Genomic DNA, 24,580 nt, shown 5'->3' with positions numbered 1-24,580 from the left:
CAGCATATAAAATTTTTTTTATACTTATGTATATGCATTGTATGCTATAAGCTTATATATAGGGCTGTAAAGTAGTATATTCTGTAAACTGTGGTTCACGTCAGTCCGTTTGGTAGCGCCACCGACAACTAAATGACAAATTATTAGAAAATGATCGGCTTAAGTGTTTGAGGTTTTTGGATAAGTTTGGATTACATGGTTAAAACAACATTTTTTCCATGGGTCCTATGTCGATCGGGTTACCTACAAAAATCGTCCACAACTGTCAAAGTTACGATGACATAATTAACATTTGACAGCTGACTTGACGTTTGAAGTATTTACGTTTTTTTTCATGTAAATTGAAAACGTTTTTTTTATATTGATTATGAAATTATTAAAATAGTTAAAAGAGTTGAGATAAAACCTGCCTTTAAAAACTATTCTGTTCATACTTAGAGTAAATTCAAATTTCCCGCCGAGGCGATTGGGTTGCGTTTTGGTTCAGAGCTATCCGTAGGTTGAAGACTATGAGTATTGGTTTTTTAATAAGTTTGAATTGCGTCACTTGAATTTATACTGTGAATAAATGCTTTGGTGATAACAAATTGATAAAAAAAAACACCTTTTTTAGTGTTCCGGGTCGAGCGGGTTGCCTATAAAAATCGGCTACAACTGTCAAACTTCCATTGCCATAATTGACGCTTGACAGCTGAATTGACGTCTGAAGTATTTATGTTTTTTTTTCGGTATTTATTTATTTTTGTGTATTAGTGGTGTATTTTTGGAATTTTTAGATGATTTATTGTGGTTTTTAACTATTTTTGTGAGTTAAATTGCGGCTCTTTATGTAAATTCGGTAAGTAGAAGTATGCAAAATCCTCAGTTACATTCATAACATTGTATTCCCTTAAAAGATCAAATATTTACCCAAGTAAACTCACTAAAACTAAAGCACCTTAAATATCTATCAAATAAGACCTTGCTAAACCTTTTTAGTTTAATTAATTAACCATATTCTAATTATTTATTACAACCATTGTCCACTTATTGACATTTATTATTGACGTTTGGCAACAGGACCATAGGCACCAACAGATGGCACCATATTGTTTTGTTTTGATTTTCCGTTATAATATTTTAATTTTACAATTTACCAAAAATGTCGGGCGAGTTTAATCAAATAAAAGAAACCTTAGTGGATAAAATCCTCGACCAAGGACAACGCTTAAGAAACGCGATGGTCCAATCAATACTGCAAAACGACCCGTTATCTTCTGAGGTGTTTTTATCGAAAACCCACAATACTCCTATGTCCAGTTTGTCTTCATTGACCACCCGAACTGCAGCAGATAAAAAACTACTGGAAGCATTCATAAATGGTGATTACCTTACTAAGGAACAAGAAGAATTAGCCCTGGAAACGATGCGGTCATTACCAGCATCAGAAGTTTATGAAACCACCGAAAAGACTTTATCAAGTAGATGTTCTTGCCCTACTTGCTTGTCTTATCATGAGAATAACCTTAAATGCCATCTGAGGAGGGAGCATAGAGTTTCCACTTGTCAGAATCAAAAACCAGAGCCTCTTCCAGAGTTTACTAATTCAAATTTTACTGATAAGCAAGTTGACTGTTTAAGGGAGCATAGGGTTTCTGCTTGTCAAAAAACAGTTGCACAGGTGTCTAATTCAAATTTTACTAATATCCTTAAGCAAGTGGACTGTTTAAGGGTTTCTTTGCAAAGCATACATCTAAACGAGCTGGGTATTAAAAAAGTGGTGCAAAGCAGTAATAAGGTTAATAGTTATGGGGCCAGTCAAAGTTATTTCGTAGAATACACTATTCCAGACATTTTTTTTAAGCAAGGAGAAAAACTGCAGTCAAAAGTCGATAGTGGCCTAAAGAGCAATCATGTTAGTTTTTGTGCAAGGGGTTCAAGTAATGGTTGGTTTAACGATATTTTTAGAGCTTAAAAAAGCCCTTAACCTTATTGGTTTTTTTGCAGTTATACACCTTAAACAATCCTTCACTCATACAGTGAGGAACTTGTACAGTGAAAACTTGGACAATCATGACTTAATATTCCATATAAAGTTTAAAAACTCGGGGCAAAAGAAGTCAGAATCCTTGGGGGTTGCCCGACTAAACTTTGGAGCTTTTAAGGAGTCAAACAGTGCCTCCTGTGGGAAATCTTTGCCGATTTTTCTGGATGAAGGTTCGGAAATTGCTTTGGGTGTATTAAAAGTGACCGTCCAGCTAGGTGCTGGGAAAATCTACTTTGGGAAAGAATTTGTTGGTAAGTTTATTTTTTTTATAAGCAAGGGGGTTCTTATCATGATTTTTGGGCAGATGCAGTGCTCACCAGCAGAACTATCCGGGAAGCAGATATTCCTGTTGAAGAGGTTTTAGAGGATAAAGTGGTTGATTTTGATGTGAAAGAGAATTTGCCTTTAGAGCCTAAGCAAAGTAGTCCTAGGAGGCCAAAAAGTAATTTTCTGCAAGAATTAAGTGCCCATAGGAAAACTAGGTTGAATGAAAGATTGGTAGAGGCTGAAACAGCTCGCCTTTCAGAGGAAGACATCTTGTTTGGGTTCTTATATATATCGGAAGCTCAATTTTTAGACTTTACACCCAATTCCTATATTTTATGCCAGCCGTTTTGCCAAAGTGACACTTCTGCCAGCAGGATAGTCTATAATAGCTCAAATCCCTTGTATAACTTTTGTCAGGTTAGTGTTAAATTTATGTTCAGGGTTCTAGCCTTGTTGGGTTCAGAGTTATAGACGTTTTCAGTTTTTTCCAGAACATCCCTTTAGTATATGATGAAACCCTCCTTTTTAACCTGAGGGAAAACTTCACCCTCCTGGAATTTTGGCACACAACAGGCCAAACAGAGGAGCTTTTCGGCTTAACCCGAATACCACTGCATCAGTTTTATTTGGGATACAGGAACTCGATTATTTTGAAACATTTGAAGAAAAATAAGGTCAAAACTCTTTGGATTTTCCGAAACAGTTCTTATTAATCTATTTGTCTCTTATAGCTTCCAATAATTGGCACTGATTGGTGGGAACCGATATACTCCCCCGAATCCAAGGAGCTGATTGGCCAGGTTCAAATTCTAACCGCCCTTGGTACTGAAGCCCAAATTAAGAACCTCGAAGAAGAACGGGGTTTCCGGGAAAACATAGTCAAGGCGAAATTTCCGACAGTTAAACCGGGCAAAGTGACCAATAAAAGAGCGGAATTCGGTAAATTACCGGATAAAAATAAATTTTTAACTAGGCCGGAGCGGTCCGATAAAGAAACCCAATCTAAAATGGAGGAAGATAATAAAAAGCCAGAGTCTCAGGATGTGTTGGCCTCGTTTTTGAAACTGTTAGAGGAGACCCGGAGGCCCGCCTGTGTGGAAAATGGCACCAATACTGAACCCACTAGCAGGTAAACAATTTTTTTTATCAAGTTAAGGCAGACGTGTTTAAAGTTTGGTCCTTTTTTTTCATAGTTTTTACTAGTTTAGAATTGTTATAAAGGTCGGATTTTTGCATCATGGATTTAAATAGTAAAGAAATATGAAAAAGAAACGTCGAAAAAATGTTAAATTAAAAAAATTGATATCATAGGTTTCAAAGTTTAGCGAGGCCTAAAAACCGTCAATCATTATACAGGGTCCGGCAAAATGATCTCCCACATTTTGATTTTTAATAAAAACGCCAATGTAAATGCCATTTTGTTTTTATTAAGTTTTGAAAATTACAGAGTCCAAGTGGCGACCATTTCTTTCGACACACATTCGAAGCTGATTTCTCAAAGTTTCCATTACTCGAGCAGTAATTTGAGGCGATATTCCTGTAATTTCTTGGCTTATTGCTGCTTTCAATTCGTCAATGGTTCGGGGATGATGTTGAAAAACCTTCTCTTTCAGGTAGCCCCAAAGGAAAAAGTCGCATGGGGCAAGATCGGGTGAACGCGCAGGCCACCCAATGTCTCCACGTAACGAGATTACGCGTCCTGGAAACATTTCCCTTAACGGGTCCGTTGTCCTTCTTGCTGTATGAGCTGTAGCCCCATCCTGTTGAAACCACACATCTGGATGTTCAAATTCCCCCTCAAGTTTTGGTTCCAAAAAATTACATAGCATGTCATATTGATGAGCAGTTACGGTAACCGTTATCCCTCCTTCTTCAAAAAAATAGGGACCCCAAACACCAAAAGAACCAACAGCACACCAAACGGTAACACGTTGGCTGTAAAATGGCCTTTCATGGAGCTGCCGCGGATTTTCTGGTGCCCAGTAGCGAAAATTCTGCTTGTTCACACAGCCAGACAAATGGAAATGAGTCTGATTAAGGATGTGTGGCTACCCGTGTCAATAAGAAGTTTGGCGAGGGGATTTTGAAGTTGAATATAGGGCAGGGAGTTGACTTGAAAACTATTTAGATTTAGGGCGGATTTTCGTTTAGAGGGCTTTTGGGAAAATTTTGTAAATCTTGGGAATTTTCGTAATTTTCAAAATATTCATTCTCTTCGTAGTATTCAGGGGTTTCGAAAGGGTCTTGATATTCTTGTTCTTCACGAAAATTTTCATATTCTTGTTGGGATTGAATATGGCTATCTGCTAGATATGCTAAGTCGATAAATGGGTATGGCTTTTGATTTTGGAATGTTGAATTTAGATTTCTGGGATATTGCCTTTGTGGATTGCGGCTTTGAATTGAGCGCATGTGAACGTCTGTGTTTCTACTTATTGCAGACGGCATTCTACTTGTTGTAGACATTGGGGTTGGGGGGCTGGTTAATTTATTTGAATTTTCTTTAGAAAATATATTTTTCGGCTTGCCAAAAACTTGTTCGTTAGTGGGGAAATGTTGACGTACGGGTTGGGGTTGAATATTTATAGGTTGGCTTGGAAATGGTTGTTTAGTTATTGCACCTGTATTATTTGAAAACTGGGGTTGAATGTTGTTATTTGGCATTGGAAAGGGATTTTGAAAAGAATATTGATTTTGTGGAGGAACAAAAGATTGTTGAATTGGTGGGGGCATATGGCTGAAATTTTGGGATTATTTCTTTGGGGAGATGTTCTATTTTGGGGTGTATTATAAATTTCTTGTCGTGGAATGAAACTACGAGCATTTATTTGCTGTTCGATAAGTGAATGGTTTAGAACAATTGAACTTGCGTCATCAATATTTTGGGGATTGTGTAACATTAAAATTGTTCGAAGCTCGCTAGGAGAGTTAGACATTAAAACAGTAACAGTTGTTAATTCAGTTTGCTGCATTAAAGCGTCTTTTGTACCTTGAGTTAGGGAATCATCAGCGGCGATTTTTAAGGAAATGCGAGATTTTAAAATTTTTAATCTTTCTATAAAATCTAAAATGGGCTCTTTTCTAGATCGAGTTAAAAAATTTAACTGTTGAGAAAGTACTTGGCGGTTTATTCTATCGCCAAATTTTTGTCTTAAGGCGTCTTTTATTTTGGGCCAGGTCGTTAGATCCGGTCTACAAAGTAAAAAATCGCCTGCTTCTTCGGTTAATTTAGAACATATTGAAGCAAAAACAAATTCTTTGAGAGATTCATCTACAGTGCCTATATAATATCTATTATAAAATTTGTCTACACTTGAAATAAAAAATTCTAGATGATCACTATTGCCTGTAAATGTTTTAAGAGTATGAGCAATCTCTTTTGCTGCTGTAAGGGTAGTCATATTTAATGAATTTGGTTCTAACGTTAAATTTGTTAAATTTACGTTTCTTAAAGAAATATTTGAAAGGTTTTGTGTAAGATTATCAATTTCACTATTTGACATTAAAATTTAACTAATGTAAACGAATTATCGCACTTTTAGTAAATTTAAAGTATACTTAATAATAAATTGCAAAAATTAAAAAATAAATTCAAAATATACACACAACAATTATCATAAAATTAAATGGGAGTGGAAAGGAAAACTCACTTACGATTTTACTTCTCCCAACTGTGGTCTTCTTGCCTTGGGTTGGTTTCAATGCCTCAACAAACAGTTAAAACTGACGATTTCTTGGCTTCAGCAACGTTTTCTTAGACTGCTTGCACAACCAGGAATCTTTGAGACACCTACATGAACGACTGCGCCAGTGATGGAATTATTATTGAACATCTACTTTTTAAAAAGGAATAAATTTAATTCAAAATAAATTCTACACAAATTTGACCATCAATTAACTACAACTTTATTCGTCGAAAATTAATAGATAAGTGATTTTATATAATGCAATTTTTATGGAGCCTAATAATATTAAAATGCTTATTTTGTTGATTCAGGAATATTTGTAATAATAATAATTATGTATGGGGTCAACTGAGGTTCTTGGCCTGGTTGCATCACATAACTCTCGTCACTCGTTATTAACAGCGCATTTTGTGGGACGTTTTGAAGAATATCATTGGAACATTCTCGGCGATTTTTCCAGTCCCGTTCACTAAGTTCTTGCACGATCATCATTTTGTATGGGTGGAACTTCAGATCGGTGTGCAAAATTCTTCTTACAGAACGATCTGACAAACGCAAAGCAGAGGCATCGTTCAACTGCTTCTCTTACAGCTGCAATGTTTTCAGGTGTCCGAACACTTCTGGGTCTACCAGTTGATTTTCTTTTTAAGGCTGAACCTGTAGCTCTAAAATTTGAAACCCATTGAACAAAAAATTGAACAGTATTGTTTTGCGATCTGGAACTGGATCATGTCTACCAAGCGCGAAGTGAGTAAGACAATTTCTTTGTGTCGTACATGGTTAAAATGTTGTTATTGTGGGAGATGAATTTCTTGCGTTTTTGAATTGTAGTCAGCAAAATCGTGCACTAATCATAATATATTGGATTTGGTGAATACTGGATTATTGTAATATGGCTGAGAATAATTATGGCCTTGTCTCTATTAACGCCCCTCATCCGCCAAAGACAATAGATATTTTGTTAAAACACAAAAAGATTAACTCACTGTGATATTTTTAGTATCTATAGAGATGGTACGCATATGTGTAAATAGAATAAGTCTTTCCTACTATCTAAGTGGATATTTCTGTTGATTTTGTATGAAATTTCTTTTAGCAATGAACCTCGGTCATCCGTAGACCAACCGGAAAAACGTAAAACCTCCGACCTGGTCGACTCCCTTCAATTGGCTCTAAGTTTGGACAATAAAGAAAAAACGCCCCATTTTAGGGCCCAAATCGTAATAAACGGGGCCAACCAGTTACCGGGCCGCAGAAAACTGAAAACGAAATCGAAACAACGTGTGAAAAGTAAAACTTGTAAGCGGGACGAGAACGTCGCGCCGAGCACTTACGTTACTTTCGAGACTTTGCCTAATGAGCCGCTGCAGATGACGCACGTCTGCTCTAAGAGTACTTCGCCCCAATGGGGATACAGTTGTGAGGTGAATTTACCTAAGGATTTATTAACTAATGTGAGTTCTATAGATTTATTTGTTAGTATTTATTTATGTGCGATTAACTTGCCATTATATAGGGTTCGAACTCATTATACCTGAAGTATTAAGATAGTGAATTTACTTTATTCAAAGTTTATTACATAAGCGAATCTGTTCTTCGATGTCTAAGTCGAAGTTGGTCAAGTCAGTAAATTATGTTTACTCATGTTTTTACCCTCAAATCCATCTTCAGGAGTCCTGCTATGCAAATGTGATAAAATTATAAAAATATTCCAAGTGGTTCCTAAGTTATGATCAAAAATGTCTGAATGTTGCAATATGCGTTTCAACAAGTTCACATTTGAGGGCTTTTGGACCTTGAGAGATAAAATTGCCTGTTATTCAAAAAGTTTTTAAGCCACAGAAATTGTTCTCCTATGAAACTCTTTGGAAAGAAATGCCTTCTTTTTGAGTTGAAACGTCTTAAGAATATTTCAATTATTTCGTAAAAATATGCACAAAAAAAGTGAAAATTGGATAAAAAATTTGAGAAAAAAAATTCCCCAACCAAAATTCGCCTAACTAAGCAAATATTTAACCTAGAACAACGTTTTTACATTCAAATCCATCCCCAAGAGTCCTGCTATATAAGCGTGAAAAAATTATGAAAGTATTCCAAGTGGTTCCCAAGTTATGCCCCATCAAAGAGTAAAAAACTGAATGTTGCAATACGAGTATATACTTGATATACGAAATTCCCTATAACACAACAAGTTTTTGAGCTACAAGAATCGTTCACCTATGAAAATATTTGGTAAGAATTGGTCTTTCTTTGGCTCAAACCTTTTAATGATATTTCAATTATTTAGTGAAAATATTCACACAGAAAGTGAAAATTGGATAAAAAGTTAAAAAAAAAAATGCCCCAACCAAAATTGCCCTAACTAAGCAATCATTTAACCTAGAATAACGTTTTTACATTCAAATCCATCCCTAAGAATCCTGTTATATAAGAGTGAAAAAATTATGAAAGTATTCTAAAGAGTTCCCAAGTTATGGCCAAAAATATCCGCCAAACTATAAAAATCTGTATGTTGTCTTATTAGTTTCAAAACTTTGATGGCTCTTGGACCTTGGCACACAAAACTGCCTCTAACTCAAAAGGTTTTTGACCTACAAGGATTGTTCTCCTATGAAATTGCTTGGTAAGAAATACCCTTTCTTTGGCTTAAACCCTTTTAAGAATATTTCAATTATTTCGTTAAAATATTCTCATGTAAAGTGAAAATTATGTAAGAAAATATGCAAAAAAATTCCCGAACCGAAACTGCCCTAACTACCCAAATATTTAACCTAGAATCACGTTTCTACCCTCAAATTCATCCTCAGGACTCCTGCTGCTATATGAGTGTGAAAAAATTATGAAGATAGTCCAAGGAGTTCCCAAGTTAGGGCCTAAGTCCAGGGACGTATTTAAAAAACTTAATTAAAAAAAAAAAGAAATTTGAAAAAATAATCGAAAGATCCAAGGCCAATATTCCAAATCTCTAATTTGTCCTCAAGTTTGGGATTTTCACATCAAAGAGACAATTTAAAATACTCTCTAATTGCTGCTATTGGTCAAACAAATACAGAGTTCCGGCCAAAAGAGTGTGATAGAGAGAGATGGATAAGTGGTCTTTGTACATTTTATTCATAAAATCATGGTTAGGTAATTAAAGTCTACAGATTAAATTCTTGATTTATTTCTTCCAGGAAGTTGATTTTTTCATGAAAGTTTAATTCTCTAAAGTCTAATTCAATAAGAATTCAATCAATGGAAGAATCAAAGTTCCTGAATGAAGTCTATAAAGAGGAAAGTAATCATCAAAAGTAGGCAAAATAGAAATTTGACATTTTTTGTACAGAGTCTTGTAACTAATTTCATTTTTCCAGGCAGTAGTTTTAAGAATATTACCAAGAGAGGGAAAATTAGGAGAAAAAAAGGCCCTAACTAAAACTGCCGTAACTACCCAAATATTTAACCGAGAATCACGTTTTTACCCTCAAATCCATCTTCAGGAGTCCTGCTATGCAATGCAATGTGAAAAAATTATAAAAATATTCCAAATGGTTCCTAAGTTATGATCAAAAATGTCCGCCTAAGAATAAAAATCTGAATGTTGTAATATGCGTTTCAACAAGTTCACATTTGAGGGCTTTTGAACCTTGAGAGACAAAATTGCCTATAATTCAAAAAGTTTTTAAACCACAGAGATTGTCTCCTATGAAACTCTTTGGAAAGAAATGCCTTCTTTTTGACTTGAAACCTTTTAAGGATATTTCAATTAGTTCGTAAAAATATGCATAAAGAAAGTGAAAATTGGATAAAAAAATTGAGAAAAAAGAAGCCCCAACCAAAATTGCCTTAACTAAGCAAATATTCAACCTAGAATAACGTTTCTACATTCAAATCCATCCCCAAGAGTCCTGCTATATAAATGTGAAAACATTATGAAAATATTCCAAGTAGTTCCCAAGTTATGCCCCATCAAAGAGTAAAAAACTGAATGTTTCAATACGAGTATATACTTGGTATACGAAATTGCCTATAACTAAACAAGTTTTTGAGCTACAAGAATCGTTCACCTCTGAAAATGTTTGGTAAGAATTGCTCTTTCTTTGGCTCAAACTCTTTTAATAATATTTCAATTACTATGTGAAAATATTCACAAAGAAAGTAAAAATTAGATATGCAAAAAAACGCCCCAACCAAAATAGTTTTAACTACTTTATTATTTACCCTAGAATCACGGTTCTACCTTTAAAACGATCCTCAGGAACACCTTCATACTGATGTCAAAGCGACGTTATAAAAATACCCTTAATTCAACCCGTAAAAACTCCTAGAAAAAAAAATCGCACTATTTGGAAAAACTTGGGACAAGACATCCCAGGACTGTTAGTTTGTGAAAAAAAATACATAGTAATTTTCTGATTTCTTTGCCATATAAAACCTTCCATAATTTTTCTATTTTCCCTCGGTTTTAGCCCCAAAAACGACTGATCTTTAAAGTATGGAAGAAGTCGACGAACGCAGTTCTACAGCCCAATTTACAAACCGACCTGGTGCTGGGTTTCGCCGCCTTGGACTTGAGCGTTCTCGCATGCGGTCTGCCGAACATCCGCGGTTGGTTCAATATCGTCGATTTTTCCGGGAAATGTAACGGACAAATTAACGTAAGCGTTATGTTTAATTAAAAATTTAATCGAAAATTACGTGAATTCCACTAGATCCACGTTAATCCATTGGAAAAAGTCCAAAAACCGAAACAGACTACGGCGCTGCCGGAAACCTCGGACTGCGCCACATCCGGTATCATCAATAGTCTAATACCGGACAACGCGGAATGTAACGAGGTCCTCAGCAGAGCCTTGAAAAGGAAATTTACAGAGTTGGACGAGATTACTCAAAGGCTCCGATTAAGGTACCAACAGTCTCTTGTCAAGGTACTTTTTTAACCACTTTTAACAGATTATCAGAAGTCGTATCTGAAGACTCGGAAAACTCCAACGACGACATAGCCGAGGAGTTCGAGCAGGACATCAACAATCTCTGCATAGAAGAAGATTTTCACTTGGTGGATTTCGAGGAGGAAGCAAAGAAATTCGGGCAGATGCTAAAGGCCCAGCAGGAGATCAAAGAATCCGGGAATAATGGCGAAGAGAATAAGGAGAAAAACGATGATAATGTTAAATCGGTGGGTGTGGGGCAAAGTGAAGGTTCGATGTTGTTAATGTCGTCAAACCAAGAAGAGAATGTGAAAGAGGACAGTTCTGGAGGTACCTCGACGGATTCTAGTAGTACTACCAAGTCGTTTGACAGACACTTAATCGAGGGTAAGTTAAAATGGTTACATCGTCAATGTTAAAATGAGCTTTATTCTCTTAAATATTATTAATAGTAAAGTAAAGTACTTTATTGATGCAAGTAACCTTACAGTGTTACACAAGTCACAAAATTAAACCAAGAAAAACAGTTTTTGCAGAAGTTAAAAATACAGTTCAATAACAATTGAGAGATTAAAAGAAAAAAAAAATTAACAAATTTAAAATCAAATACAAACAAAAACATATAAATATGGGTTAAAAAAATATAAACAAGTACAAAGTCTTGACATCTTAACAAGAACATAAATACTGTCGCTGAACAAAGTTATAATAGTAATAAAAAAGTACAATAAAATTTAACAAAAAATCTGTCAAGATCTGAGCACATTTGTCATTCATTCAGAGGCGTGGTTATAAACTAATCAACAGAATAAAAGTTGTGTTCTAGAAGAGTATCTCTGATGAGTACTTTGAATTTTTTAGAAAATAAGAAACTTTGTATATTGTGGTTTCAATTTGGATGGACCCATGTTGAAAATTACACGTAACAGTTTGTTTTGCCAGTAAGAAATTGGTTTGCCAGCATATTCTCAATGGTTTTTTTGCCTCTAGTACTTTAATGGACTTGATCCAAATCTGGTGAATAAATTTAAGTTTATTCAGCAGTGTTTTATTAACACTGATTTGTAAAGTGGAATTGTTGGAAACTAGCTGCTGAATCACTTACCTTAAGTTAACAATTTTATTACCCTGTTGGTTTAGAGTTTCTATGATTTTCCTCTCTTGTTCAAGGATCAGAAACGATTCGTTGCTATTAAAATCCGGAGATACTCTGTCAACTTCTTGACAAAGCGAAGTTTTTATTCAATATGAGTATTGAATTCTGAATAAACTGCTCAATATCCTCATTCCTTTGCACTAATATAATACCATTCTTTACTGAAATAGATCTAAATATTTTCAGGTAAACATCGCATTGACTCTCTCCTAGAAAAACTGAGCTTAATAAACGCGGTAGAATCCCAACAAGCGCCCTTATCGAGCCGTTACATATCGGGCTGTTCCACTAGCACCAACGAGGGTGTAGACGGGATTTTTAAGGATTTAGATCGGAGTTCGCGACCTAACATCACCGCCACGAACCGATTTGAGTCTGTAGACTTTCAGAAGCTGTACGGGGGTTCGACGAGCGAGGAAAACAGTAGCGGTACCAGTGTTATCACTAATTTTTCAGAGTGTCGCCCTAATCCTTTGGGGCAAGGTACTAGCGAGGACAAGGAGCCTTAAATGAGGGGCATGATTTAGGTTATTTTAAGTGACAACGTACTTGTAGTATTGTAAGCGTGAAATGTTAGTTTTATTTGGTAGGAGTTTAAGCGTATAATGCCTATATTAAATTGTTGTTTATGTGTATGTAAGTTGAGGTTTTTTTTGGGGTGGAATGTGTGAAGATCTTTAGGGCAAAATCACGTTTTTGCCTTTAAATTTATCCTTACGGCTCCTCTATATTAATGTGCCGTTTTTTTCTGTGAAAGTCCACAAAGTGTTGCAAAAATGATGAATTTATCGGGCAGGATTGATTTTTCTTAATAGATCTAGAAAATGATTGTAACTTATAAGCCGAGGAAGTTATAAGTTACAATCGAGGGGTGGCTCAATTAATTTAAATAAACAGAATTATTTTTTGAGAAATGTACAGGGGGTTGAAGAAAATAGGATTTTCGAGAAAGTGAATTTTATTTTAGAAAATCCTCAAAATGCTTATAACTCGGAATCCAAGGCAGATGATGAAATTATGAAAATTTGTACACGAGTGGCTCAATTAATTTCATTAAGCACCAATTTCTACGTTTTTAAAAAAATTTACAGCGAGCTGAAAAATGAAGAGTGACTTTTTTTGGAAAATCCACAAAATACTAATAATTGATAAACCAAGGCAGTTGGTATTTTGAAAATTGATACAGGGATAGTTCAATTCATTTCACTAGACACCTATTTTCGCATTTATTGTAAAATCTACAGAGGGTTGAAAGAAAAGGGATTTTTGGTAAAGGGTTGCATTTTTTCTTGGAAAATCCACAATGAGTGTATAACTTATAAGCCAAGGCAATTGACACTTTGAAAATTTGTATAGGAGTAGCTCAATTAATTCTGTTAGATACCTATTTCAGCATTTTTCGAAAAATGTACAAGGAGTTGAACAAACTGATATTTTTGGGAAGGGGTTAATTTTTTTTTTGGAAAATCACAAAATGCTTGTAATTCATAAACTACGGTAGTTGGAATTTTAAATATTGGTACAGTGGTGGCTCAATTAATTTTATTACACACCTATTTCAGCGTTTTTTCAAAAATTTACAGGGAGCTGAAAAAAATGGGATTTTTGAAGAAGAGTGACTTTTTTTTGAAAAATCCACAAAATGCGTATAACTCATTTACCAAGGCAGTTGAAATTATGGAAATTTGTAGACGAATGGCACAACGAATTTCATCAGACACCTATTTCAGCATTTTTTCAAAACACTAAATTTTAATTTCATTAAATACCTATTTCAGCGTTTTTTGGACAAAAATACAGGGTATCCAAAAAAAGTTTTGGAACCAAATTTTTCATAAAAATGTGGAAAGCCTCAAAAAAAACGAACCAGATGAAAAGAAAACACTCAGATTTTAACCAAAACCATTGATTTTATTTAAATTAATTTATTATTACAAAAATACCCTTCTTTACTGAAACTTTCCTAATTGTACAAAAAAATCCCCAGATTTAGAGCAATATCTTTAATACCTTGGCAACACTGCCGAAACCCCCAGTTAAAAAAACGACCCTCAGGCACGGAATTTTAATTTTTCAACGGTGACACGTTGATTGACGTTCTGCGTTGAATGGAATGGAATGCGCGGAAATTTTTTTTTTATTTTTTCTATTGCAATCGGACCAAAAAACAACTTTTTTCTCAAAATCCCGACTATATTTAAAAAAAAAAAAAACGCTGTATCCAGTGGGATTTTTTACAAAATATGTAAACAAATATTCAAAACTATACTAAAACATATTTGGTACAAAGAGTATATTATATTAAACAAAAAAATTACAATAAACTTAAGCCTTTACCACCGCTTTCCCCACATTTCCACCCTTGAGCATATCCACGAATGCCTTGAACATATTCTCGAAACCTTCGGTGACCGTTTCATGGTACTTCAGTTTTCCTTGTTTAATCCATTCGGTGTTTTGTTTGATCCCTTCCATCCATCTAGCCACCCATCGTACCACTATGAACCCTTCCACCATCAACTGTTTCGATACGATGGCGAATTGGGGTGCGGAAACTATAGAAATTCACTTAATTAATCATTCTAATAACACTCATTTTAATTACCTTTAGGTATTTCTTTCTCGTTGTAATAAGAGATGGCGCCGCATACGGACACTCTACCAAAGTCGTTCATTTGGTTCATTACGATTGTGCTGATTTCTCCCCCCACCTAATAACAATGATGAATTATTGTAATTACGTTAATTAATTAGTGATAATATCATACGTTATCGAAATAGCAGTCTACGCCCTTGGGAGCGGCTTTCTTCAAAGCTTCCTCCACATTATCGGTTTTATAGTTGATAAAACTGTCAAAACCGAGTTCCTCAGTCAGCCATTTGCCTTTTTGGTCGGATCCTGCGATACCGACCACTGTGCAACCTAAAAAGTACGTTTTTCAGACTTTACTAGTTTAATATATCAGGATTTGAATATCCCTCTCAATCTCAAGAGAAACCTGAAAATTTTGAGGGTAGAAACGCGATTCTAGGTTAAAGAACTGGGTTGTTATGACACTATTGGTTGGGGGCATTGGGTCCTTAGCAAATTCTTACTATTCTGGAGAATAATTGCATGAAATAATTAGGATATTCTTAAAAGTTTCTTACGGAAATAAAGAGAATTTCTTACTGATTAATTTGATATACGAACGTTTCTTATACCTCAAAAACTTACTGAGTTACAGGCAATTTTGTCCACCAAGGTCCTGGACTAATCGAATTTAAGGTTATTGAAACGCATCAAGATTTTTATTTATTAACGAACATTTTCAGGTGTAACTTCGGAATGGCTTGGAATATCTTTTTAATTTTTTCATATTAACCTTGTAGAGCTTCTGAGGATGGATTAGAGAAGATAGAAACGTGATTCTAGGTTAAACTGTTAGTAGCTAAGACAGTTTTGGTTAGAGCTGTGTTTTCTAACCCAACAATTCTCCAGCATATTTTTATGAAAAATTAGAATATTTTTAAAGTGTTTTTAGGGTAATAAAGCAAATTTCTTACTGATTAATTTGATATACGAACGTTTCTTGTATGTCAAAGACGTTTTGAGTTACAAACAATTTTCTCCACCAAGGTCCTAGATCCATCGAATTTGAGGTTATCGTAACATCAATATTTTTGTTATTGGCGGGCATTTTTGTTCATAACTTCAGAACCACTTCGAATATTTTCATAATTTTTTCACACTAATATGGCAGAGATCCCGAAGATGAATTTGAAGGTAAAAACGTGATTTTAGGTTAAAGATTTTGGTAGCTATGGCAGTTTTGGTTGGGGCATTGCTTTCTAAGCCAACTTTGACTGTTCTCGCGACTATTTTCATGAAATAATTGGAATATTCTTAAAAAGATTTTCGGGACATAAATGGAAACTCTTACTGAATAATTTGATATATGAACGTCTGTTATGCCTCAAAAACTTACTGAGTTAGAGGCAATTTCGTCCTGGACCAAACATTTTTGGGCATATCTTCGGAACTACTTGGAATATTTTCATAATCTTTTCACACTAAAACAACAGAACTCCTGACAATGAATATGTCATTTTGAGTTAAGAATTTGGCCAATTTTACCTATTGTTGATGGTATGACAAGTCTAAACAACCTTTGCCATTTGTTCTTGAACTGAAATTAACTTGCTAACGGGAGAGGAGCTAATTAAACGCCTTTTAATCATAAAAAGTGACACCGTTGGGGTTGATAACAGTTCTATAAGAATGCTAAAATTATATATAGATTTATAAAAAAAAAAGCTTCATTTACTCCAGTACCGAGGATGGCTAATCGAAAGAGCATAAGTGAGTTAAGACCAATTAGAATTTGACCAGTTGCCTCATCAAACCTTCTGGAAAAAACTGTTATTCATAAAAATATTATTTCCAAATGCATGGTAAGGGTTTGGAGAATATTACGATTATGCTATGGCAGTGTTTTCTGCAAGGAAGATTTTTTTTTAGACAACCACTCACTTATTAGTCCAATTAACTGTATCATAGCAATTAATTTCTCCCAGGCAGTTGAGGCAATTAATAGAGGAGCTCCTGTGGATGAATTTGATTTTGGAAATGTGGTTCTGAGTTAAAGATTTTGGTAGTTTTGCTTGGGGGGGGCATTGTTTCCGAGGACAATTTTTGCCATTCTTCAGAATATTTTCAAGAAGTTTCCAGGGAAAAAAGAGTGTTTCTTACTGTATAGAAGAGTTTAATATTTGTGTGTCAAAAACTTTCTGAATCAGAAGATTCTGAGGGGCAATTTTCTCCAGCAATGTCCTGGACCCACCGAATTTGCAGTTATTGAACCGCATATTATCACATCAAAATGTTTATTATTGGTGGACATTTTTGGGCATAACTCCGGAACCACTTAGAATATTTGCATAATTTTTTTGCACATTAATATAGCGAAACTCAAAAGGACGAATTTGAGAGTACAAAATTGACTCTGAGTTAAGAGACCTCTATCTTCTAGGCGCACTCTTCCTGAGAATATGTTCATGAAATAATTGCAATTTTCTCAACGGGGGTTTTTGGGGAAAGAAGAGCCTCTTACTGGATAATTTGATATATAAACGTTTGTTGTGCCTCAAAAACTTACTGAGTTAGAGGCAATTTTGTCCACCAATGTGCTGGACCCACTAAATTGAAACCCATATTAAGATTTTTGTTTTTGTGACATAAAACCCGATGAAGGGCTTATATAAAAGAACTTAAACATCAAATAATCAACTAGGTTGTATCCTTTGGTTCTCTGTGCTAAGTGATTGAAATAAACGTTATGTATTCCTTCCTGGTCTTTGTTAGAGAGATTAATGAAATCTTCATTGAATATGTACCCTTATTTTCTATATCTAACAATATATAAATTTCGAAAATATGTAAGTTGATATTTTTAAAGACAAATATCTCCTTTATATAAGGGAGAAAAACCAACCAATGACGTAGACAATAAATAATTCATCTCTCATTACATTCGTGTCGTATTTATCTAAATGATATAATGTAAAGCGTGAATAAACCAATATTCAAAATTATATTTAACATTTGAGGATTTTTCTTTGACGGACATTTTTAGGCATTATTTAACTACTTGGAATATTTTTTCAATTTTTTCACGTAGCAGAGCTACTGATGGATTTGAAAGTAAAATTAATGTAAATTTGAGTTAACAATTCGGGTATTTAATATTGTATTTAATTTGTGCCAAGTCTTAGTTGGTGATAGTTTTAAAAGATGAATTGAATGACAACTGATATAAGACTGGACGTGACAGATATTCACACATATTTCCGAACATCTATTAACTCATTCTCTGCTTACCTTTAATTTTAGCAATTTGACCAACAATACTTCCCACTGCCCCGGCGGCTCCGCTTACCACTACAGTTTCGCCAGCTTTCGGCTTGCATATCTCCAATAAGCCAAAGTAAGCAGTATTTCTAAGAACAAAAAAAAACAATATATATAATATTGTTTTAATAATACAATATAATATATAATATAAGGTTTAGGGCATACATGGGTAAGCTTGATCTTACCCCGGCATACCCAAGACCCCTAGGGCCAAAGACAAAGGTAAGCCTCCCAAATCCGGTAAAATCGTCGTGGGTAACCCGGAAAAGTCGCCATCGCTGTTATCGCTCGCGATCGTGTGAGTTCTCCAACCGTATTGTCCGACCACGTATTTTCCAACTGGGAATTTTGGATTTTTGCTTTCAACGATCCTAATAATCGAATAAATTTATAAACTGGGTTTTTTTTTTAGGAAATTACACTCACTTGCCCACCTGGGATCCGATCATGGTGGTATTTAACTCACTTCTTGGCATGTAGGCCCTCATATATGGGTCTACGCTGAGGTAGACTGCCTCTACCAGGAATTCTGGAAAAAATATATTTTTTTAAATGTTTTTCATATGTATAGAATATTTTAGGATATGTATAGAATATTAATATATCACTCACCTCCTAAGGAAGAATTTAAGAAAGAATTCACTATAACTGGAAAGGTTGTTTTTATTTCAAAACAATGGCAAGAATATTTTAAATCGATGGTGGTATACAGTTACATCGGCAGAAAGTATATAATAAATTGAAAATTTAAAGTCATCAGTACCCGGACTAAAGCGAGCAGTTGCGCACCATAAGGCGTCAAAGTGAGACAGAAGATTCGATTCAAGGACGTCATGCGGCAAAGCGAGACAAAAAATCCGATGTCAAGACATCATATCGTTGGTTTACTGCCCAAAACAAGATAAGTACAGTATAACCTCGATTATCCGAATCATTTATTGCAAGTGCCCGTTCGTATAAGCAAAATGTTCGGATAATTAAATTTTACATAAAAACATGTTTTTGTTGCAAATTTCTTTATTAAAATATGTATACAACCTTTAAGTAAAATATTTCATGTCAGTTTACATTTTTATATAAATATGTAAAAACCTTGACACAGAAAAAAACACTTATTTAAAAAAAATCGGTAATTTTTTTTTGCTTTATAGCATTCATTGCCATTTGGTTAGCCCTATTTCTCATTTCCTCCAATAGAAGGATATGGTGTTGAGCTTCTCCATTATTATTTGCCCACTCTATACATTTATCAAAAGAGGATACCGCTTCATTATGCATTATAGACTTGGTAGCTATGAGCCTATGTTCTGCTTCTGAATCTTGATCTTCCTTAGCCAAATTTATTATAATATCTTCGTCGGTCATTTTTTCGACGGTTTCTTCTTTTCCTACAGCCCACTGTTGTATTTCCTCATCAGCTAAACTTATTTCAATTTTTTTTGATAGATCAATGATTTCACCCAGCTCTTGATGAAAAATACCTATTTTTAAGCGATTCGCTAAACTAGCAAGAGATATTAGATCTTCTTCATCCCACTCCTGTGCAATCAGATTTGGTGGTAAGAGCGATTTCCAAGATCTTCTTAACAAGCTTTGATTGACATTTTGCCAAGCTTCAGCCAGTTTGATTACGATATCCTTTAAGGTAATTTTTTTCAATTCCGCCGATATATCTTCTGGTGTTTCAACGATTTTTTTTTAAAGCTTTTTCCGATAGTACAGTTTGACTGCTTAAATTACGTGTTGATCCATTGGTTGGATCAAAGGAGTGCAGTTAGGAAGTAAAAACATTGCACAAATTTGTTTATCCTTGTTGGATAAATTTTCTGGATGTCCAGGTGTATTATCAAGGAGTAGCAGTGCTTTTCAGGTAAACCCAAGTCATGCATTTTTTGACGTACGGCGGGGACAAAGCACGTGTGAAACCATTTTGTGAAAATTTCTCTTGTTACCCATGCTTTTTTTTGACCCATGTAAACTGCAGGAATGTAATGGCTTTTAAATGAACATGGCCTCTTTGATTTACCAAGAACCAGTAATTTTAACTTGTGGCTACCTGAAGCATTTGAACAAGGCATAAATGTTATCCGTTCTTTATTTTGTTTTCTGCCTAGATTTGAATTTTCCTGGTTATAAACCAATGTTTTTTGAGGCAACATTTTCCAAAATAGCCCACTTTTATCAACATTATAAAGTTGATGGGCATTTAAGCCTACCTCCTTAATTTTATCATGAATTTAGTTTGAAAGGATCTACTGCAAAGAGGTCACTGGAAAGTTTTTCCCCGAAAATAGAAAGCTGTCGAATTCCAAATCTCTGCTTAAAATTTTGGAGGCACCCTGATTTAAACGTATTATTACCATGCAGTTGCTGGTAAAAATACTTTGCCTTTTCACAAATAATTTCCCCAGACACTGGTGTACCTGTAATTTAATTTTAAAAAAATCGTAAGTTTAAAAAACATTTATGCATTGATATTTTACCTCTAGACCTCTCCTGCAAGAACCAGGTGTAAACCGCCTTCTCTAAGTCAGGATTAGCACTTAACTTAAGACTCTTTCGATTTCCAGGGCCACTATCCAAGCTTGCAAAGTAGGCCAAAAGTTTTGTGCGGTTCTTCTTTATATCAGAGATCGAAGATTTACCAACACCATACTTAGTAGCTAAATTTGACACATTGTCACCAGCGTCAATACTTTTTAAAATTGTGACCTTATCACTCAACTTTAAACAAATGCGTTTTCTCTTTGACATATTTGCAGTGCATATACCTAATTGTGTTACACTCAGGAACATAGTCTTTTTATTAAACACTGTATGTACTAAAACCGTCTAGAACATGTACGTAACACGCCGCTTAACGTGTCGTGTACCCATCCGCTGATCTAATCCAACTAATGAACAAAACGACCAAAGCAAACACCCGAGAAACCTGCGAATTGACGCCACTGTTTGGTTAATCAAGAGGGTTCGGATAATGACCAAAAATTTGTTGGTTCGGCTAATCGGATATTCGGATAAACGCGTGTTCGAATAGTCGAGGTTATACTGTACATTTTTGCGTTTAGTGCATTTTCGTAACTAAACTTTGTATATAAATTTACTGCATAAACCAGATAAGTGTTGGACAATGGAAAGGTAGTAAAAAATATAAGCTTGTTTTGCTCAAAACTGTACAGCTAAAACCTGGTAAATGCACATTTAACGCAAAATGTTACTTATCTGGTTGGGCAGTAAGCCGACGATATTATGCTTGAGAATCGTGTATTCCGAGCCTATAGAAAGAAAATCATTCATATTTATCAAAATATATTGAAATTATTATTATTTTTTTTTAATAAATAATAAAGTTATATATTAATATTTAAAGTCATAAAAATGTCATAAGCCTCCGGACTAAAGCGAGCAACTGGGCCACCTAATAAATCAAATTGAGACAGAAGATCCGATGCCGGGACATCATGCGTCAAAGCGAGACAGAACATCCGATCTGATTACGTCACACGCTGAAGAATCTTGTAGTCCGAGCGTATAGGGATGAAAACGATTTTCTTAGAAATATGCAAATGTAACTTATCATGTTTATTAAAATGTATTGAAATTATTGATTTTTTTTTAAATAAATGTCCCTTTTTACAAGAAAGTTAGTTATTTATATTAAAAGCCAAAAAATTTAATAAGACCCGGACTAATGGGGAGAAGATTTAATGTGTTTTAGGTAAGTGTGTCGTTTTTTTGTTAGTTTACAAGGTCTACAAAGTGTTAAACTTAAATAAAAAAAAAATATTTTTTTCTTAAATTTTAAATATCCAATTTTTTTTTAGACTAGAAAAATGCAGGTTACTGACTGGTCATGGATTTTTTATATTCTTTTTAGATAAACCAATTAAATTTACGGCTTTCACAATTGTTTGTGGCGTGTTATAATAATTAAACTGAGATTAATCATAAAAATGAGGCTTTTTTGTTGGTATTCGGACGCTTTAACACGTTGAACGCCATGGAAATGTCTGCTACGCCAAAGCGAAAAATTTAGTTCTTTTGATTTAAAAATGAAATACATTGTCAATAAATACGCGTTTTTCGTTTTTTTTTTACATTTTTTGTAGCATTTTTATTACTTTTATTTTCAAATGGACACTATTTTGTTAATAAGTTTAGTTTAACAAGTGCCGTTTTCACCAGTTTCTTTGGTTTTCTTCGCCGCTTTTAATGACATAAAAAATTTATATAGTTGCATTTGAGTTTTTTGAAATAATCCGTCAAAAAGGGTTAGTCAGAAGTCAACGCCCTCTAGCGGATTTCAGGAAAAGTAATTTGAATTTTTTTTTTGGTTGAAAAAATAAGGCAACAATAGACTTAAAAAAAAAGTCGGTCCAGTCATAGCTGATTTTCAGCTGTTTTCTTTATTCAAGCTAAAAACGCCCCCCACCACTTTATTTGACAACTGACAGAAATTTTTGTAGAAACTTTTTTGTGAGGAAATCTTCCTAGAATATTAATATAATATTTTGAGGTGTACGCCGACGTCCATTCTTAGTTGGCCACCCGGTACATAGGTACTTGATTTAAAAATACCTTTAGAGTGAACTGCTGACAATAATATGGGACATCCTATATATATGTATTGCAAAAACAATACTCACCATTATCCTTTAATTCAGGTAAGGTTTCCTCCTGTAAGACGATATCGGTTTCCTTGGGGAAACCCACGCTACGTTTAGCCAAAATCCATTTTTTAGCAACCACCATTTTGTTTAATAAAATTAATTAATTACGCACTTAAAAGCAAACAAACAAGTCAAGCGGTACGACCGGTGCGATTGAGAAGCAACTGTGAAATGTCAGTGTGAAGGTCAGTTTTTGCAATTTTATACGAATTATTCACACACACACTCGCGCCTACGGTTATTAACAAATCTCTTATGAGTTATGATGATATGGCATGACAACTTGTTTTTTTTTGTAATAAATATTATTTAGGTGAGTATAAAAATTGTAGAGTCATTATGTTCGGTAAATACAGGTACAGATTTATTTTTAAATTAACGCGGGACCTACTACATGAAAATTGAGGTATCAAAGGTCAATCATTTTACTTATACGTCAGTTGTCAAATTAACATACAGCCATTATGACAGTTTGCAAAAAATGGCGGCGATGAGCGCCATCTTGGATTATGAGTTAATAAGAATAATTTAGCTGACATAGAGTAATATAATTATAATACAAAAAATAAAAGAGAGAGGAAATTTTAATTAAATATTAATGTGATCAAATTAATACACAACCTGATCATAGTATCAAAGTATAACTAATATTTCAGTTGAAATATATAGACTTTGCTATGCTAGTAGAATTATATGTATGATAATTATATTAACTATAATTATCATGTGAAGTAATGTATTAGAGGGATGCATACTTATGTCTCTAATAGTGTGTAAGACAAATGAGGGTATAGTCGATGACCTTCTTGGCAAGAACAATTCATTATCCTAAAAGTTTCAAAAAATGTAATGAAAAGCACAGGTTGATGATAACGACTCGAATTCGAAACGTCGGATTTTCAACGTAAACGAATATAAATGTACTTAATTGTAGTATCCATGGAGAAACCTTTATAACAGTTCAGATAAGTTGGCGCCATCTTGGGTTAAAACAGTCAATTATTAATAATTAATAAACCGTTCAGATGCGAGAGAGAGAGAGAGAGAGGGAATTTTAATTAAGCGTTAACGTCATCAAATTAGTGCACAACCTGATCCTAGTATCCATGGAAAAATCATTCATTCAAAAACGTCAATCAATTTACTTTTCATTTACTTATACGTTAAATTAATATACGGCCTAATCGTCGTATCTATGGACAAACCATTATGACAGTTCACAACTAATGGCTCAATTAAAGACTTTAATTAATAATATCAGATGAGAATATATTCCCACAAAAAGTTTGACACATGCACAACAAAATGGCCGATACCCAGTGTGGTCCCACAAGTGAAGTTTGACGATGTTGGTAATGGAGCTGGATGAGTAACCAATGATAAGTGAATATTTAGCTGACGTAGGCTACTAATTTGAATATGGTTCCAAAAACGTTAAACTGTAGCCGATCGGCTACGGTTAAACTCGCCGCAAGAGTGTGAGGAGGATAACGTGTAGCAAAAAAAAATTCGTACAATCTAGTTATGTTTCTTATCGTGCGAAGCACGTTTTAAAAAACAGTTTTAATTTGACAATAAGTACAAGCAGCAAGTATGGTACAACGAATATTAAGGCATAAGGCCGTTACATGATATTATATAGACTTAAACTAGCAAATACAGTGAAATATAATACAAAGCAACGTTAACATAAAAGTAAGCAAATATATATATAGAGTGGTCAATATTGTGGCCATAACTATCTGAACAGATTGATTTATAACAGCACTTTTGACTTATGTAGAGAAAAAGAGAGAAATCTTAAGAATGACTGCTTGGAAAAGCTGTAATAATAATAATAATCATTTAGCTGATGTAGAGTAATTAAAATATGGTTCCAATAACGTTAGAATCGCCATATTGTATAAAAGAAGCAAAGGAGGGTGAAGAGGATGACGTGTAGGTCCTACCAAGAAAAACATGCACATTTCTG

At 34.4% G+C, this 24,580-nt stretch overlaps 2 protein-coding genes across 3 annotated transcripts; one reads left to right on the top strand and one right to left on the bottom strand.

The window, feature by feature from the left end:
- Positions 1-702: 702 nt before the first annotated feature.
- On the top strand, positions 703-12,680 carry LOC126740887 (C2 domain-containing protein 3-like). Of its 2 annotated transcripts, XM_050447055.1 has the most exons (11): positions 703-838; positions 1,179-1,925; positions 1,987-2,277; positions 2,331-2,710; positions 2,785-2,967; positions 3,025-3,422; positions 7,076-7,433; positions 10,428-10,616; positions 10,671-10,864; positions 10,912-11,276; positions 12,232-12,680. In XM_050447055.1, exons 2-11 carry the CDS (start codon positions 1,220-1,222, stop codon positions 12,552-12,554), a joined length of 3,387 nt encoding a protein of 1,128 aa, XP_050303012.1. In that variant the 5' UTR covers positions 703-838; positions 1,179-1,219; the 3' UTR covers positions 12,555-12,680. The 2 variants fall into 2 exon arrangements, with proteins under 2 accessions (XP_050303012.1, XP_050303011.1); XM_050447054.1 differs by lacking the exon at positions 703-838 and having other exon boundaries at positions 1,060-1,925.
- Positions 12,681-14,323: 1,643 nt separating this feature from the next.
- LOC126740888 (prostaglandin reductase 1-like) lies at positions 14,324-22,795 on the bottom strand. Its single transcript, XM_050447056.1, has 7 exons — positions 22,585-22,795; positions 18,365-18,467; positions 18,124-18,309; positions 17,906-18,024; positions 14,814-14,968; positions 14,651-14,756; positions 14,324-14,600 (listed from the first exon to the last, which is right to left on the bottom strand). The coding sequence occupies exons 1-7, from the start codon at positions 22,688-22,690 to the stop codon at positions 14,371-14,373; spliced, it is 1,005 nt and encodes a 334-aa protein (XP_050303013.1). The 5' UTR covers positions 22,691-22,795; the 3' UTR covers positions 14,324-14,370.
- Positions 22,796-24,580: the final 1,785 nt, after the last annotated feature.

Source organism: Anthonomus grandis, chromosome 10 (genome assembly GCF_022605725.1).
Source record: "Anthonomus grandis grandis chromosome 10, icAntGran1.3, whole genome shotgun sequence".
Taxonomy (NCBI): Eukaryota; Metazoa; Arthropoda; class Insecta; order Coleoptera; family Curculionidae; genus Anthonomus; species Anthonomus grandis.
Note: the sequence above shows the minus strand (reverse complement) of the source record. Positions and strands in the feature narration are given on the sequence as shown.

Bases quoted from the DNA above. Each gene is read 5' to 3' on its own strand.
- LOC126740887 (XM_050447054.1), top strand. From the start codon at position 1,142: ATGTCGGGCGAGTTTAATCAAATAAAAGAAACCTTAGTGGATAAAATC. The intron at 1,926-1,986 runs GTTGGTTTAACG...GTTTTTTTGCAG, and splicing joins TGCAAGGGGTTCAAGTAATG to TTATACACCTTAAACAATCC. The intron at 2,968-3,024 runs GTCAAAACTCTT...TGTCTCTTATAG, and splicing joins AACATTTGAAGAAAAATAAG to CTTCCAATAATTGGCACTGA.
- LOC126740888 (XM_050447056.1), bottom strand. From the start codon at position 22,690: ATGGTGGTTGCTAAAAAATGGATTTTGGCTAAACGTAGCGTGGGTTTC. The intron at 18,025-18,123 runs GTAAGATCAAGC...TTTTGTTCTTAG, and splicing joins GGGGTCTTGGGTATGCCGGG to AAATACTGCTTACTTTGGCT. The intron at 14,969-17,905 runs GTAAGCAGAGAA...CGTACTTTTTAG, and splicing joins TCAAATTGCTAAAATTAAAG to GTTGCACAGTGGTCGGTATC.